General features: G+C 35.3%; 2 protein-coding genes across 3 annotated transcripts; both read right to left on the bottom strand.

Annotated features, from left to right (window-relative positions):
* Positions 1-1,704: 1,704 nt before the first annotated feature.
* On the bottom strand, positions 1,705-3,106 carry LOC116165493 (40S ribosomal protein S6-like). Its single transcript, XM_031479978.1, has 5 exons — positions 2,986-3,106; positions 2,637-2,841; positions 2,445-2,590; positions 2,193-2,396; positions 1,705-1,951 (listed from the first exon to the last, which is right to left on the bottom strand). Exons 1-5 carry the CDS (start codon positions 2,989-2,991, stop codon positions 1,757-1,759), a joined length of 756 nt encoding a protein of 251 aa, XP_031335838.1. The 5' UTR covers positions 2,992-3,106; the 3' UTR covers positions 1,705-1,756.
* A 2,726-nt stretch (positions 3,107-5,832) lies between these two features.
* On the bottom strand, positions 5,833-12,418 carry LOC116165492. 2 transcript variants are annotated; one of them, XM_031479976.1, is made up of 7 exons: positions 12,269-12,418; positions 11,961-12,092; positions 11,481-11,627; positions 10,706-11,432; positions 7,348-7,582; positions 7,070-7,300; positions 5,833-7,026 (listed from the first exon to the last, which is right to left on the bottom strand). In XM_031479976.1, the coding sequence occupies exons 1-7, from the start codon at positions 12,403-12,405 to the stop codon at positions 6,956-6,958; spliced, it is 1,680 nt and encodes a 559-aa protein (XP_031335836.1). In that variant the 5' UTR covers positions 12,406-12,418; the 3' UTR covers positions 5,833-6,955. The 2 variants fall into 2 exon arrangements, with proteins under 2 accessions (XP_031335836.1, XP_031335837.1); XM_031479977.1 differs by lacking the exon at positions 5,833-7,026 and having other exon boundaries at positions 7,145-7,293.
* Positions 12,419-13,360: the final 942 nt, after the last annotated feature.

Here is a 13,360-nt window from a genome sequence, read left to right as displayed (position 1 = left end):
AGAAATTTTGGTGTAGTTGAATTTTGGTAAAAAAGGATGGTTATACACAGGGGCGGACTGGGTACTTACGGGCCATTAAAGTATACTAATACTTTAATAGTAATGAAGGTGGCGAGGGGGGGGGGTTAGCTCTGAGGTGCACCACAAAAACATTTTAAAGTACTCCTTTCTCGAAAATCAATTACCATACAGTTTTTTTTAAAATTGCAGCTGATAATTAAAAGTACCTAACAAAATACACAATCCACACGAGTTGCGTCGCCTATCATTGTATTTCAGCACTTTCAAAATACTACGACAAAAAATGATAAATTCATTGTAAAACACTTCAATTAAAACAGAATTTTTTAACAACCTAACATCAACCCCAATTAGAGAAACGTGTTAATAATTTATTAATAGTGCAAGAAACTAAATACAGCACATACTTATAAATTTCCAACGGGCCATTATGATCTACAGGCTAGGTGGCAATCGCCCCCCCCCCCCCCGTGCCAGTCCGCCCCTGTGTGGAAGCAGCTTCTATAGAAGAAAAAAAAGAAAAAATATACCGCCAAGTAAGTATAACAAATTGTCGAGAATATAATTGGTATGGAGATCAAGTAGATTTGAGAAGAAATGCGTTACAGTTTCCTACCCTCCATCCTTACGACTCATAGTGACTAATAAAATGGCGACCGATCCAAGATGACGGATTTAGTGACTAATAAAATGACAACCGATCAAAGATGGTGGAATTAGAGACTATTAAAATGGCGACCGATCCAAGATGGCGGATTTGGGAACTAATAACATAGCGCTCGGTCCAAGATGGCGCCTAATAAAATGGCAGACCACACCGTCCATTGTCCCTAAAGGCTCCGCCTGGCGCCTAACGTATCCCATTGCCCAAGAGAAGGGGCATAGGGCTCGTCTCTGATTGGTGTGACGTCAGTTCCTGGTCCAGAACATACATAGGTCTGCTACTTTGATAGATGTCCAAAAATGGAAAACGAAAAAAGAGTAGTAAAATTGCTCTCAAGAGTAATTGTACACTGGTTAAATCATGGCCTAACTCTTATTAGGCCATGTGTTAAATCTCAATATGCGTAACTGCTATTGCATAAATAATAAACATTGATATTTAAAATAGAAAAGGTAATAAGTAATGTAATGTAATGAACAATTGATGCTATAGTGGCACAATATTTTCATCTACCTAATAAGGTACCACCAAGCAATAGGTACCCACTCGACTTATTTAGCTTGGAAATGATCTAATGACCTCGTCAGACAATATAAGAAATTTTTAAATCGCATAAATGAGTTGTGGAATGTGGATGTATGTCAGCATCATTATGCTCTTCTGATCAAATATCACATACATTCCGTATTATTAGGGATTGTTTGGCAGAATTGGTGTATGTTTGCCTTTTACCCACTTCGTTTCTTGAACTTGTCACAGTACAGAAGGTGGCTAACAGTTTTTTTCCAGATAGATAATAATAATAAATCATAGTTGATGTGTTACAAAGAAGCCATTTGAGAAAATGCAACTTGTGTCAATTATGTCAGGATACAGTGTTATATCCAGTCTTAATAATACGCGATTGGTATTTCTGCATAATTATGACTGTATCTGGGCATGGTTTACTTTTTGCTATATGCAATTTATAAACTCTGACATTAAAGCAATGTAGGTGATGACGAATAGTATTATTATAAATTTGAGTAAAAACAATCTTTATTGAATTACCCACATAAATACATTAAATATTCACTTAGTTTCCTTGGTAGCACTTTGAGTGCTCGACTTACTCTCCCTTAAACTTGCAGATCTTCGACGTTTCGCTTCTAGCTTCTTTGCTTTAGTTTCCTTTTTACGTTGGGCCAATAATTTGGCATAGCTGTCCGCTTGCTCCTTGCGTCTCAGACAACGCTTCTTCTTAAGAGCCAATCGATGGCGTTTTCTCTATAACAGAAATCAAGTTAGAAAGCAAATTAATACCAATGTAACAAAACTGTAACTAAATATGGTAACTTTTTTCAAAACAGGAGTGAAAAAATTACTCATTTTAGTTTTACTTTTTCATACATTTGAACGTTCTATAGCTATTAAAACTATGGAACTGCCTGAGTATGAATGCATCACTTTTTTATAACTTAGATGGAACTTTAAAAAGAGAGAGGTTTAGAGAAAAAGGAAAAACTACCTGTAATACACTGGGCGTAATTAATCTTTGAATTTTAGGTGCCTTAAACCTTGGTTTTTTACCATCCTTTTGAGGCAATGGACGTTTTACAACATATTGACGTACATCATCCTCTTTAGTTAAGTTAAATAGCTTACGAATACGAGATGCCCGTTTGGGCCCTAATCTACGTGGTATAGTAGTGTCTGTAAGTCCAGGAATTTCCTAAAAAAAACCTTACACATAAATTACACCTCAGTTAATACATCGTACCTGTTCACCTTTCCGAACAATAACTAGTGCCAAAACACTTAGATTGGCATCAACAATACAGCCTCTTACAGATTTTCTTTTCCTTTCACCTGTACGACGAGGTCGGTAACATGAGTGTCCCTTCGACAGTAACAACCTAACACGACCTACAACGTAATTCCTACACAAAAGCACCCAGTTAAGCTGCCATACCGTTTGTTAGCACTCCTTGTTTCATTGGGAACCCTTGCTTGTCATTGCCGCCTGTAATTTTGAGAACATAGCCTTTCCATTCATTTCCTAGAGGATCAGCCTCAATTTCGGCACCCATACGCTTCTCGTAAAATATACGTATTTTGTGCTCATCTACAACTTCGAATAGCTTCTGACATCCCGTTGCCGGGAACGAAACATTTAGCTGAAAAATAAAACCGAACATGTACCGTTAAATCTGAAAATATGTTCATAATCCTATTAAAGAACGACAAGTTTTCGAGACAGTTCTCTTCAAAAATCATCATTTAGCAATGTGTTGCGTATATTGGGAGATCCTTTGAATTACCTTCATGTTTTAAACAGAAGCTAATGTTAACCAACACGTCAACACGATTCCAGAACCAGCAGATGTACCTTCCGCCGCAAAACCGAAGAGTTTAGTAACAAATTACAAATGTTGTTTTGTTGGCCCTCCTGTTCTAGGTCAAAAAAGTCACCAGGATCATAGAATACTCACTTGCCCTTCAATGAACTACACACCATTCCATTGGTGCATTTAATTTAAATTCCATAGATTTGGGGGATGAGATTTATAAAAGCTATGGTAAACTCTTAGGTGATTCTAAGAGCCTTTGATAGCTCTAGAAAGTTTTCAAGTCATTTAGTACTTGGTAGATCATTTACTCAATATTGTAGCGAATATTCCAGAAAGTTGGCAAACTTTCGAAAAAGATTGGAGTTTGCTATGTAAGCCAATAAGGGCTTCAGTCAGTTTTAACTTGGATGCCAAAATGATAAATAGCTCCAACCACAAACCAAGCATTTAATTTCAAAGTACGCCCATAAAAGAAATCTTCCAAATTGAATCATCACAATTTGCAGAATAAATGTCTACTACTCACAACGTTGTTTAATAACTCTTAAGAATATATTAACAATATATAAATCAAGTTAAAATGCAATAAGACATTGTAACGTCACGGAATAACAAAAGTCTATGCACATACACACACATATATTAAAAAAAGCACAGTTCAGAACTGAATATTGTGGTATACATCATACAAGAGAATAAAAACATTTTGTTTTATTGTTTGTCACCTATTTCACATTTATGTATTCCAACAAGCAATTTTTCCAGTTGAACAAATGTTGTACAAACGCAGTGACAAACAGGGAAACCACCACAGATTCAATGCCTATTCCAACAACTCGTGACATGGTGTCATTTACAGATCTTTCTTTTACACTATTCAAGATTAATGGAGGTTTTTGGACTAACTTTTAATAGCTTTGGCACATTTTTTTCAAAATAAAATCATGTTCGCTCTCATTTGATTTATTGCTTGAATGGTAAACAGCGGAAGTCCTGGCAACAATTAAAAAATTTACGCTATAATTAGCACCTAAATTTATGCAATTTTTAATCTTTATACAATACAATACTAACGGTTTATGTGATATATCTGCACATTATATTTATTTTGTTACTTTTGGTCTTATTTCTAATTGCTGGGGTTTCAGCCAAGGCTGCTCTACCAGCCCAACCGCTATACATTCCCTCAGCACCGCAGTCAAGCTTCCACTCCAGTGCGCTACACAAGCGTTTTCTTTGATGAAATTACAGATATTTCAATTTCGGAATCAAAAAAAGAATTTTAGTAGCCATTCTAATCTGTTGTTTTAATATTTTCCATTTTCATTCGGAAGATACATTTTCTTTTAGTCGCTTTGGTCAGAATAATAAAGTTTAAAACTAAATTGGCGAATATTGCATAACAATTTCAATAAAGTGAAAATTGCAAAATAAAATTCAGTTAATTGTATCAAATTTGGAGAGTCATTATTAAAAAATGTTTACCAGTAATCAAGCAAAAAATTGGAAATCCCACAACTTCCGCTCACTAGATATTATTATAACCTTCCCTTCAGTCACTGTTCCCTTTATAGTCTGGCAGATTTCAGTAAAAAATAGCAACAACTGTGCATTAGATGAAGAAAACATGAAACTCACAGGTATTGATCAGGGTATAGTCCTGATGATTTTAAGATCGGGAGGCCTACAAAAAGTTATCAAAAATCAAAATGGCGGCCGTTCAAAGATTAGGCCTTACTTAATATGGGGAGTGCCTTATTCTGCAGAAACTATGAGTTTTTATGGAAACATGCTTTTGATCTTTGTTATAACTCTTAAAAATACCTTTACAGCGATATATTACACGACTACTTCCTACTTCCGGTTACCGGAAATGGCGTAAAAATCCGAGGTTTTCGTATTCATGCAGTTGCGTACTTTGGTTATAATTGAATAGCCCCTGGTTTTAAGAAAACCATGCTTCTAGCTTTTTTTATAGCTATTAAAAATTATTATATTGCACAAAATCCTAGTTTTTAGTATTTTAACTCCGTTAAACGCGAAAGAAATGGATACGGCCCAAAACGTGTCAGCTCCGTTACGTGTGTAACGTTCATTGCCACATATATTTTTTCTTTTGTTTACAGATAAAGGGACTACAGTTAATTTAAGTCAGATAAAGAAAAGAAGAATAGAAGGAGAAGAATAGGACAAGAAAAGAATAAGGATAAGAAAAGAAGGGGGAAAAGAATGGAAGGAATATGGATTGTAACGCACTTAAGGCGTCAGTTATGGACTGGAAAAAATGTGCCCTTTGTCAATGTGTTTCATCCAAAAAACTAATTGACCCAAGAAAGAGAAAAGGTCTGACTCCCGAAGACTGCTACAAGATCTTGGAGGAAATCATTAATTCATTAAAGAGCCTAGGAACCGTCCCGGTAAAGATCGACATATTCACATATCACTACTACAGCGCGTTCGCACCTCCAGATTCAGTATGGGGTCATTCTTCGATAATACTATCCTTGTTTCTGACGGCATTGATCTCAAATTGACATATGATTCAATTGAAGTATTAAAACAAAACATAATCTCCTTGTGCTGTCATTGTCACAGCATGCACTGTAAGCACAATACTGAATTTGGAGGTGTGAACGCGCTATAGATGAAGAGCGGAGGAGATACGTTAATGAACCATAACGCAAAGTGGCACAAGCCTTGAAGGGCATTCGGTTCCGGTTCCCTGAGCCTTTTTTTAGTTAGCCCTTCCATTGTCTTTGAGGTCAGCTTTAGGCGGCACGACTTGTGCCACTTTGCATTGTGGTTCATTAACATATCTTTTAACCCCCGCCCTTCATCTAGTAGTGATATGTCGATCTTTACCGGGACGGTTCCTAGGCTCTTGAATGAATTAATGACTTCCTCCAGGATCTTGTAGCAGTTTTCGGGAGTCAGACCTTTGCTCTTTCCCGGGTCAATTAGTTTTTCGGATGAAACACATTGACAAAGGGCACTTTTTTCCCAGTCCATAACTGACGCGTTAAGTGCGTTACAATCCATATTCCTTATATCCCTCTCCCCCTTCTTTTCTTATCCTTATTTTCTTATCATTATTCTTTTCTTGTCCTATTCTTCCCCTTACTTATTCTTACTTTTCCTTATTTGACTTAAATTAACTGTACTCCCTTTATCTGTAAACAAAAGAAAAAATATATGTGGCAATGAACGTTACACACGTAACGGAGCTGACACGTTTTGGGCCGTATCCGTTTCTTTCGCGTTTAGCGGAGTTAAAATAGGTACTTAAAACTAGGATTACAGTACAATATAACAATTTTTAAGAGCTATAAGAAAGGCTAGAAGCATGGTTTTCTTAAAACTAGGGGTTATTGAATTATAACCAAAGTACGCAACTGCATGAATACGAAAACATCGGATTTTGACTCATTTCCGGTAACCGGAAGTAGGAAGTAGTCGTGTAATATATCGCTGTAAAGGTATTTTTAAGAGCTATAAAAAAGATCAGAAGCATGTTTCCATAAAAACTCATAGTTCCTGTAGAGTAAGGCACTCCCCATATTAAGTAAGGCCTAATCTTTGAACGGCCGCCATTTTGTTTTTTGATAACTTTTTGTAGGCCTCCCGATCTTAAAATCATCAGGACTATACCCTGATCAATACCTGTGAGTTTCATGCTTTCTTCATCTAATGCGCAATTTTTACTGAAATCTGCCAGACTATTACCCAGAACATAGGAAGTTGAAAACATAACAATGGTTTGATTGGAAACATAAATGTGTTGTGCATTTTTTGTAAAAATACCATTATGTATAAGTATCAGGTAACAATTAAAAAATTACCACAAAAATCAGATTGCATAATAATGATGATACAATGCTAAATAAATGTGACATTCTACTTCTTTGTTTAAGTATAGTCCAAATGTGTTGTGTGTTTTAAATTAAGATTTGGCATTACGAGGATGACCTTCCCATGCATCCTTTTCACTTTGTCGTTCAAGTCTTCTTTGTTCTGCAAAAGTTCGTTAAACAGTGCCGTCCAACAGAAATCTTACCTCTAGCATCACGAAGCGCTTGTCGTTCTAATTCAACCTCTTCCTTACTTAATGACGATTTTGTACCTAAATGTCTATTAATTAAACGCCTAGCAGTTTGCATACTAGTTTGAGGTCTTTTCATGGCAGGTTTTAGATCACTGCTATTTGCTGTAACTATGGCGATTGTACTGCCACACTCCAATGGACGTGATTTTATAATGTCATGTTCTATTTGCAACGCTCTTTGTGCTAAAAATTGAAAGTAAATGCGCTATTGACGAAAGAGGACCGCCCACCTTGCGCTGGCGAACTCAGAACCAGTAAACAGTGTGTGTCGTCGCACCATTTAACATACATCGGATTTTCAGATGCATCTCTATACAATTGCATTATATCTTGAGTCTTAAGTGTAGATGGAAAGTCGTACAACTCTATAACGTGTTCTAAGTCTCCATATTTTGTATTTTCGTAAGCGCTATAGTCATTAGTGGCTTTTACTACTTTCACTTCACAGCCTATTTGTTTCAAAATCTGAAAGAAAAATGTAGTGTCGACGTTACTGTTAAAACTGTTTAAGGTTTAAAACTTCTAGTCAGTGAAAATTAATTGCAACTGTAAACCAGTTGACACTATCCAAATTTGTGAAAAATCTTTTGCTTGTACTGGACTATATCCATTTTTACCTAAACCCCTAAGTTGCTTTAAATAGCGAGTCAAATGATGAAGACAATGTTCCTTAGTCTCTACCCTTTCAGGCTCTAGTGCATTTACTTGCAATTTATGTTAAAAAAAAGTATATCTTATACAAAAAATAAACATTTTAGTTTGAAACTAGGCATATTGAAGAGATGCGTACTCTTGGTTGCATACGTTGTGTACACTTAGGGGTATCCAAAAATCATTTCAACAGTCATTGGTGATATACTGATATACATTATTTATCTTAGAGTAATAGCAAAATAAGAGATACAGCGCAATGCTATAAACGCGTGTTGGCTATAAGAACTCGCCCACTAGGATTCCAAAAGCGGGCCCTCGCGTAGAGGTGGCCAGAACTAACCGCCTCTTTAAATATTGGCGCGTATTGAAAATTTACAGAATTCTTTATAGAATTTCGGTTTAAAATATTTGCGCGGTTGTCACATTTAATTTTCTTTCTTATTGGCTGTATAAAATGTGGACATGATATAATTAGAAAACATTACTTAAGTATAAAAGAAAAAGAAATCAGCAACGATTCAGTACCTATTGTTAATTACATTGGTATTTTCCTGTTTAGTTGGCGTCTATTGAATAGACAGTAATTACTATTTAATTTAATAACCAATAACAGATACAATTGTAAAAATGTAAATTAAATTTGTTATTATCCATCCTTTTTAGATCGTCTACTACAATCAAATTAAAGTAGACAACATATTTCATAAAATTGGATTTTATGATGAGCATAGCGATTATTTTACAGGAAATTTTTTTTTCTTTAATTTTGTATAGATGCCTACATATGCTGAGTTGTTTAATCATTAACAATCAATCATTACAATGCAATAATCCTTATGTCCTCAGAAAAAAAACATCAGTCTAATCCAATAATCAGTCAAAATATATAGTGCAGTTAAATAATAAATTAATAAATCTGCACCCGTCGAATAAATTTAATTAAATATTTACACGTTATTCTCATTTAAACGATTCAATTAAAAAAATACTCTCGACCCGCATTTTAAGCTGCAGCACTAGCGCGCATCGGTCTCCTAGCAACTAAGCGTCATACACGTTTTTCAATCACCATTGGCTAGTAGCGGAAAAAACACATAAGTATATGTATTTAAATTTTCCGCTCAACTTGAGCCACCGCGCACTCTGCTAGTGATTCATCCATCTAAACGATTGATAATGCAGTGTATGTTCTCATTTTTGAAAACAACATTGGCTTCCACTCCAAATATAGGGTTTCTGGAGCTTTTAAATATCTCCGGAATGCGTGGGTCGATCGGACTGAAATGTATTGAGATTAAAGGGGACATTAGTCACATCGACTGGTAAAAAATATGGTCCAAATCGGTCAAGTAGTTTTTCAGTTATCGCAAAGAAACCATTTTTAAAGAGGTGGGGTTGCGTCAGGGGTTGCGTTGGTCCACAGTTTACATTTTTAACTGATTTGAAACCATTCGATCACAACTATAATCCAATTGAGGCAGTTTATTTTGGATTTATTATATTGTTTATAGTTTGGCCGGCAAAAATTAAAAAGTGATTGCAACATTTTTTTCCGGGAATCTTTCATTATCTCATTATTTGTACAATAAATGCTATAAAACGTCTATTGGCCTTTTTTTTAACAAAAATGTTCGTTTATTTCCGCGCAAGTCGGAAGTAAGTATCGTTCGTTAGACTACTTCCTCTACCTAAACTATCTAGTTCGGTCGACTTTTCCATACGGCCGTCGACGGTAGGGCGACGAACAGTGTGCACAAAGGGCAGAGACGTAATCAAAGCGAGCTTATTACTCGCGCTTACTGGGAATACACAATACACACTAAAAAATCTATTATTTACCGCTCAAAAAACGGCTTATTGTTACACGAAGAACATATCTTCGCACCTATGAATCAAACCAACAAGCGTTCGGACCTTAATAAATTGTGCCATAAGCTTAGAATGGTATAACATATCTCTAAACATCATACATTTCAAGGAATAATAGATTCCTAAATAAGTTCAAGCAAACACTAAACATTTGGCAACGCTGGGATTTCTGCAATGATATTTATAAACTTCTAAACAAGTAGTTGCCTTGAAATAGCCCCTTAGGCGTAGCGTACGCCAATAAAATTGAGAAAAAGCAGTACGCAACACACAATACATATGCAACACTATTCTCTATGCCGTTGAATCTCTTATTATGGTTACTCTTTGGTAATAGTTAACAAGTTGTGAGGAAGCTGTATTTTTAAAACAATAAGTAAATTTTTTATTTCAAAGTGCAAGTTAGGTGCATACTGCTGGGCGACCCTACCCTACACACATACATAGTAAAATTGACATTTTTTTCTATTACTCTCGATAATCCGGTACTTTGATAATCTGGCGATTGCGTGGTCCCGTATCTGTCGGATTATCAAGATAATCAATCAATGATAACGTGTCAGATGTCTTGATAAAACGTTACCTAATTGTTTGAATAGAAACATTCATAGATGGGAAATTGTAAAAATGCCATTTCAATAAGCCATGCCACAAACTATACCTGCGAAATTGCCTACTGAAACATCTGCTTGAATACTTTACCGCATAACTATTTTTACTATGTAATGAGTAATCTGTAGTGTTTCAATCGGTGATACAGTACTTGATTACGATTAGTTCAGCAACCCGTCATGTAGGTCTAGGTATTTTCTAGTTCCACAGATTGAATTTATTGAATATTATAATAGGGCATTTATCTTAACATTGCGCGAAAAATATTTCAAAATTGTAAATCGTTAAAATAATTAGTGAAACATGGTTTGTGAAACCCACATTATTTTAAAATGCCTTTTTTATCTCTATGTCTCATAAGGCTTTGAAGAACAACGCAGAATTTAATGATATTGAAAAGTAGAATAAAAAACAGCAAAAATAATTCAGTCCCCACCACAACACACTACTTACTTCTCCTAAATATTCTGAATGTAATTCCCCATTTTCGTCAAACATATCTTCCCAACAAGCAAGATGGCTTTGTTCATCATTAGTGTCCGGTTCAAGTTGGCCTAGATTTTTTGCATTTTCTGTTAAATTGGTACTATGCTGAGAAGTCTCCTTCGATTCGCTCGTCCACAATGAATTACCATTATGGGTATTTTTAATCAATGGCCTTCTTTTCCTGCTTATGTTTTCGATGGCTCTCTGCATCTCCTCCTTCTCATTATCAGTGTCACAATCTTCTAGCTTCTTCTGATCTTCAATATTATACGAAATATACAATTGCGAAAAATTCACATCTTCTTCCACAACAGTAGAATTGGTATCGATAGGTGCCACAGCACTGTGAGATGATTCAGTGTGTTCCTCTTTCTCACAGTCATACTTTTCTGTTTCTTCATTTTTGGATTCAATTTGTACATTCATTTCTTTTTTATCACAATCTAATGTGGCACATGGAGGCAATTCCTTAGTACTGTCATTTTCACAAGATTGCACAATGTCATTGGCATTTGTTAACTCAACACTACTAATTTGATCGAGGGCGACACTATTATTATCATCATTACTAGATATCGCCTGACTAGCACACAAACTATCATTAGAGGCAGTAAATAAAGATTCTTCGACATTACCTTTGCATTTTGGTAACTGTTTCGTGCCTTTTTTAGTTACATCATGTTCTTTTACCTTCCTGAAAATCCTTTGAGCACAATAATGTCACGATGAACACAATACTTACTGTTTTCTTGTTACGGAACGCTGTGCAGGTGGAACGTAGAATGGTTGTGTTGGTCTTGTTTTTGATTTCTTTGAACTTTTCGTAAGGTTTTCCTCCGATTCCATAGTTTTCGGTTTTGGTACCGAAGGACAATCATCAGTTCGCTCTCTAGAAGAATGAAATTGCAGTCAAAAATAAATACAAGAGAGAAAATGGTTACAAAAGTGCCATGTTCCAATATATTCTGTAGGTACACGATTGCTTTTGCAAGGAAAGAAAACGAATTTAAAAATAAGCAAGATTACAACAGATTAAACTCAATCCGCAGGTACGTGAAACGTGACATAATGAATACAACTTTTAACCAAAATAGACGCAAACCGATTTATGTAAATACCGCTTTTTAACAATATTACCACATAATAACCCACTATTAACAACAGCGCAATTATTATGAGTACAGAAACATGACATTAGTAAAACTAGAAATATGCTACTTACTTTATTTTTTTACACACAACAGTAGTCTTCTGATGGGGTGCTGTTCCAATACAAAACACGCTTAAATCAAAGATAAGCGCTTGATATCTTAAAACCTTCAGAAAGATGGGCTTCAACTTGGGAAATAAAACACTGAAAGTAAATGAAAGTAAAAGCATTAAATTTTACATAATAGTGAAGTCACAGACTTTCTCTTTCCTTCCGTATGTAACAACATTCCTTTAGAAGGCTTCTGGTCTCGCAATGAGAGTTATTAATTGTTTAAAGTATTTCCTTGTTTACCTGAATAACATTAAATTTATACGTACCAGTATTTATTGTCTTTTAGAATGATATTAAAATCATCTCGTACACAAGCAACAAATTCACGATCACAGAAGATTTTGTTTATTTTAGTAGATATTAACGACAATATTTCGTCTAAATCGCCATCACACATAATCATTAAGTGATTTAATTACAAGGTTACATTGAATTGAAAATGAAAGTTGTCATGTGGTCTATGGTCAAGAAGACTCAGGATCGTAATCAGAACATACGCCCTTTACTTTCTTTACCTATGTTATTGATTATATACACTTATATAATCAATGCCTATGTTGAATTATAATGTAACCAGAGCTGGACAGAGCTTGAGGGGTTTGTGCTTGTAAAAACTAAACCAAAACTAAACTTTAAGCGCACTTTCTTGTGTTTGTAATTAGGACTTGGGGCTTTAAACTTCAAGGAAAAGTGCTTCAAGCCCTTTTTCCTCTACAAGCTCTTTTCAAAAGTGCTTTGTGCTTGTAAAAGTGCTTTCAAGCTCTTTCAGGGCTTCCGAGCTTGTCTAAATTACAATTTTATTCAAGCACTTTAATCACACATGAACATTGTGTGGTACGAAAAATTACCTCTCAGCATTTCTTTTTTAAGAACACAGTATCACATAGTGCAGAGCATTCAGATTCAGTATGCTTTAGCGTTAATGAGATGTGTTTGTGTTTTAATCTTACAATTTAATTTTTTTTTAAGTTTTTGGGCAGCCTACGTAGCTGAAAGACTATAGTGACTTTTCATATACCCTTAAGAACATGTGTACCAATTTTCAAAGCGACTGGACGTTTCTAAACAAAGTTGTTGTCAGAGCTGGACAAAGCCCTCTTGAAAAGGGCTTGAAGCACTAAACACCGAGCACTTTGTTTTGATAAAAGTGCTTGCAACCCTAAGCACTTTTATGTGATGAAAGAGCTTGGAATTACCAAGCACTTTTTAAAGTAATTGAAAATACAAAGCACCAAGCCCTTGGAAAGTGCTTGAAGCCATTTAAAGTGCTTGAAGCCCTTTGAAAGTGCTTGAAGCCATTAAAAGGGCTTGAATCACCGTAATTGACAATATAAATTAATATAAATATAAACAATATA

This window comes from Photinus pyralis, unplaced genomic scaffold, assembly GCF_008802855.1.
Source record: "Photinus pyralis isolate 1611_PpyrPB1 unplaced genomic scaffold, Ppyr1.3 Ppyr1.4_LG3a, whole genome shotgun sequence".
Lineage (NCBI taxonomy): Eukaryota > Metazoa > Arthropoda > Insecta > Coleoptera > Lampyridae > Photinus > Photinus pyralis.
The sequence above is the reverse complement of the archived record's forward strand: the minus strand, read 5'-3'. Positions and strand labels throughout refer to the sequence as shown.

Bases quoted from the DNA above. Each gene is read 5' to 3' on its own strand.
- LOC116165493 (XM_031479978.1), bottom strand. The intron at 2,591-2,636 runs GTATGGCAGCTT...ATTACGTTGTAG, and splicing joins ACAAGGAGTGCTAACAAACG to GTCGTGTTAGGTTGTTACTG. The intron at 2,397-2,444 runs GTACGATGTATT...GGTTTTTTTTAG, and splicing joins TTGTTCGGAAAGGTGAACAG to GAAATTCCTGGACTTACAGA.
- LOC116165492 (XM_031479976.1), bottom strand. From the start codon at position 12,405: ATGATTATGTGTGATGGCGATTTAGACGAAATATTGTCGTTAATATCT. The intron at 11,628-11,960 runs GTAAGTAGCATA...TCATTCTTCTAG, and splicing joins GTTGTGTGTAAAAAAATAAA to AGAGCGAACTGATGATTGTC. The intron at 7,583-10,705 runs GTAAGTAGTGTG...TTTTTCTTTCAG, and splicing joins ATTCAGAATATTTAGGAGAA to ATTTTGAAACAAATAGGCTG.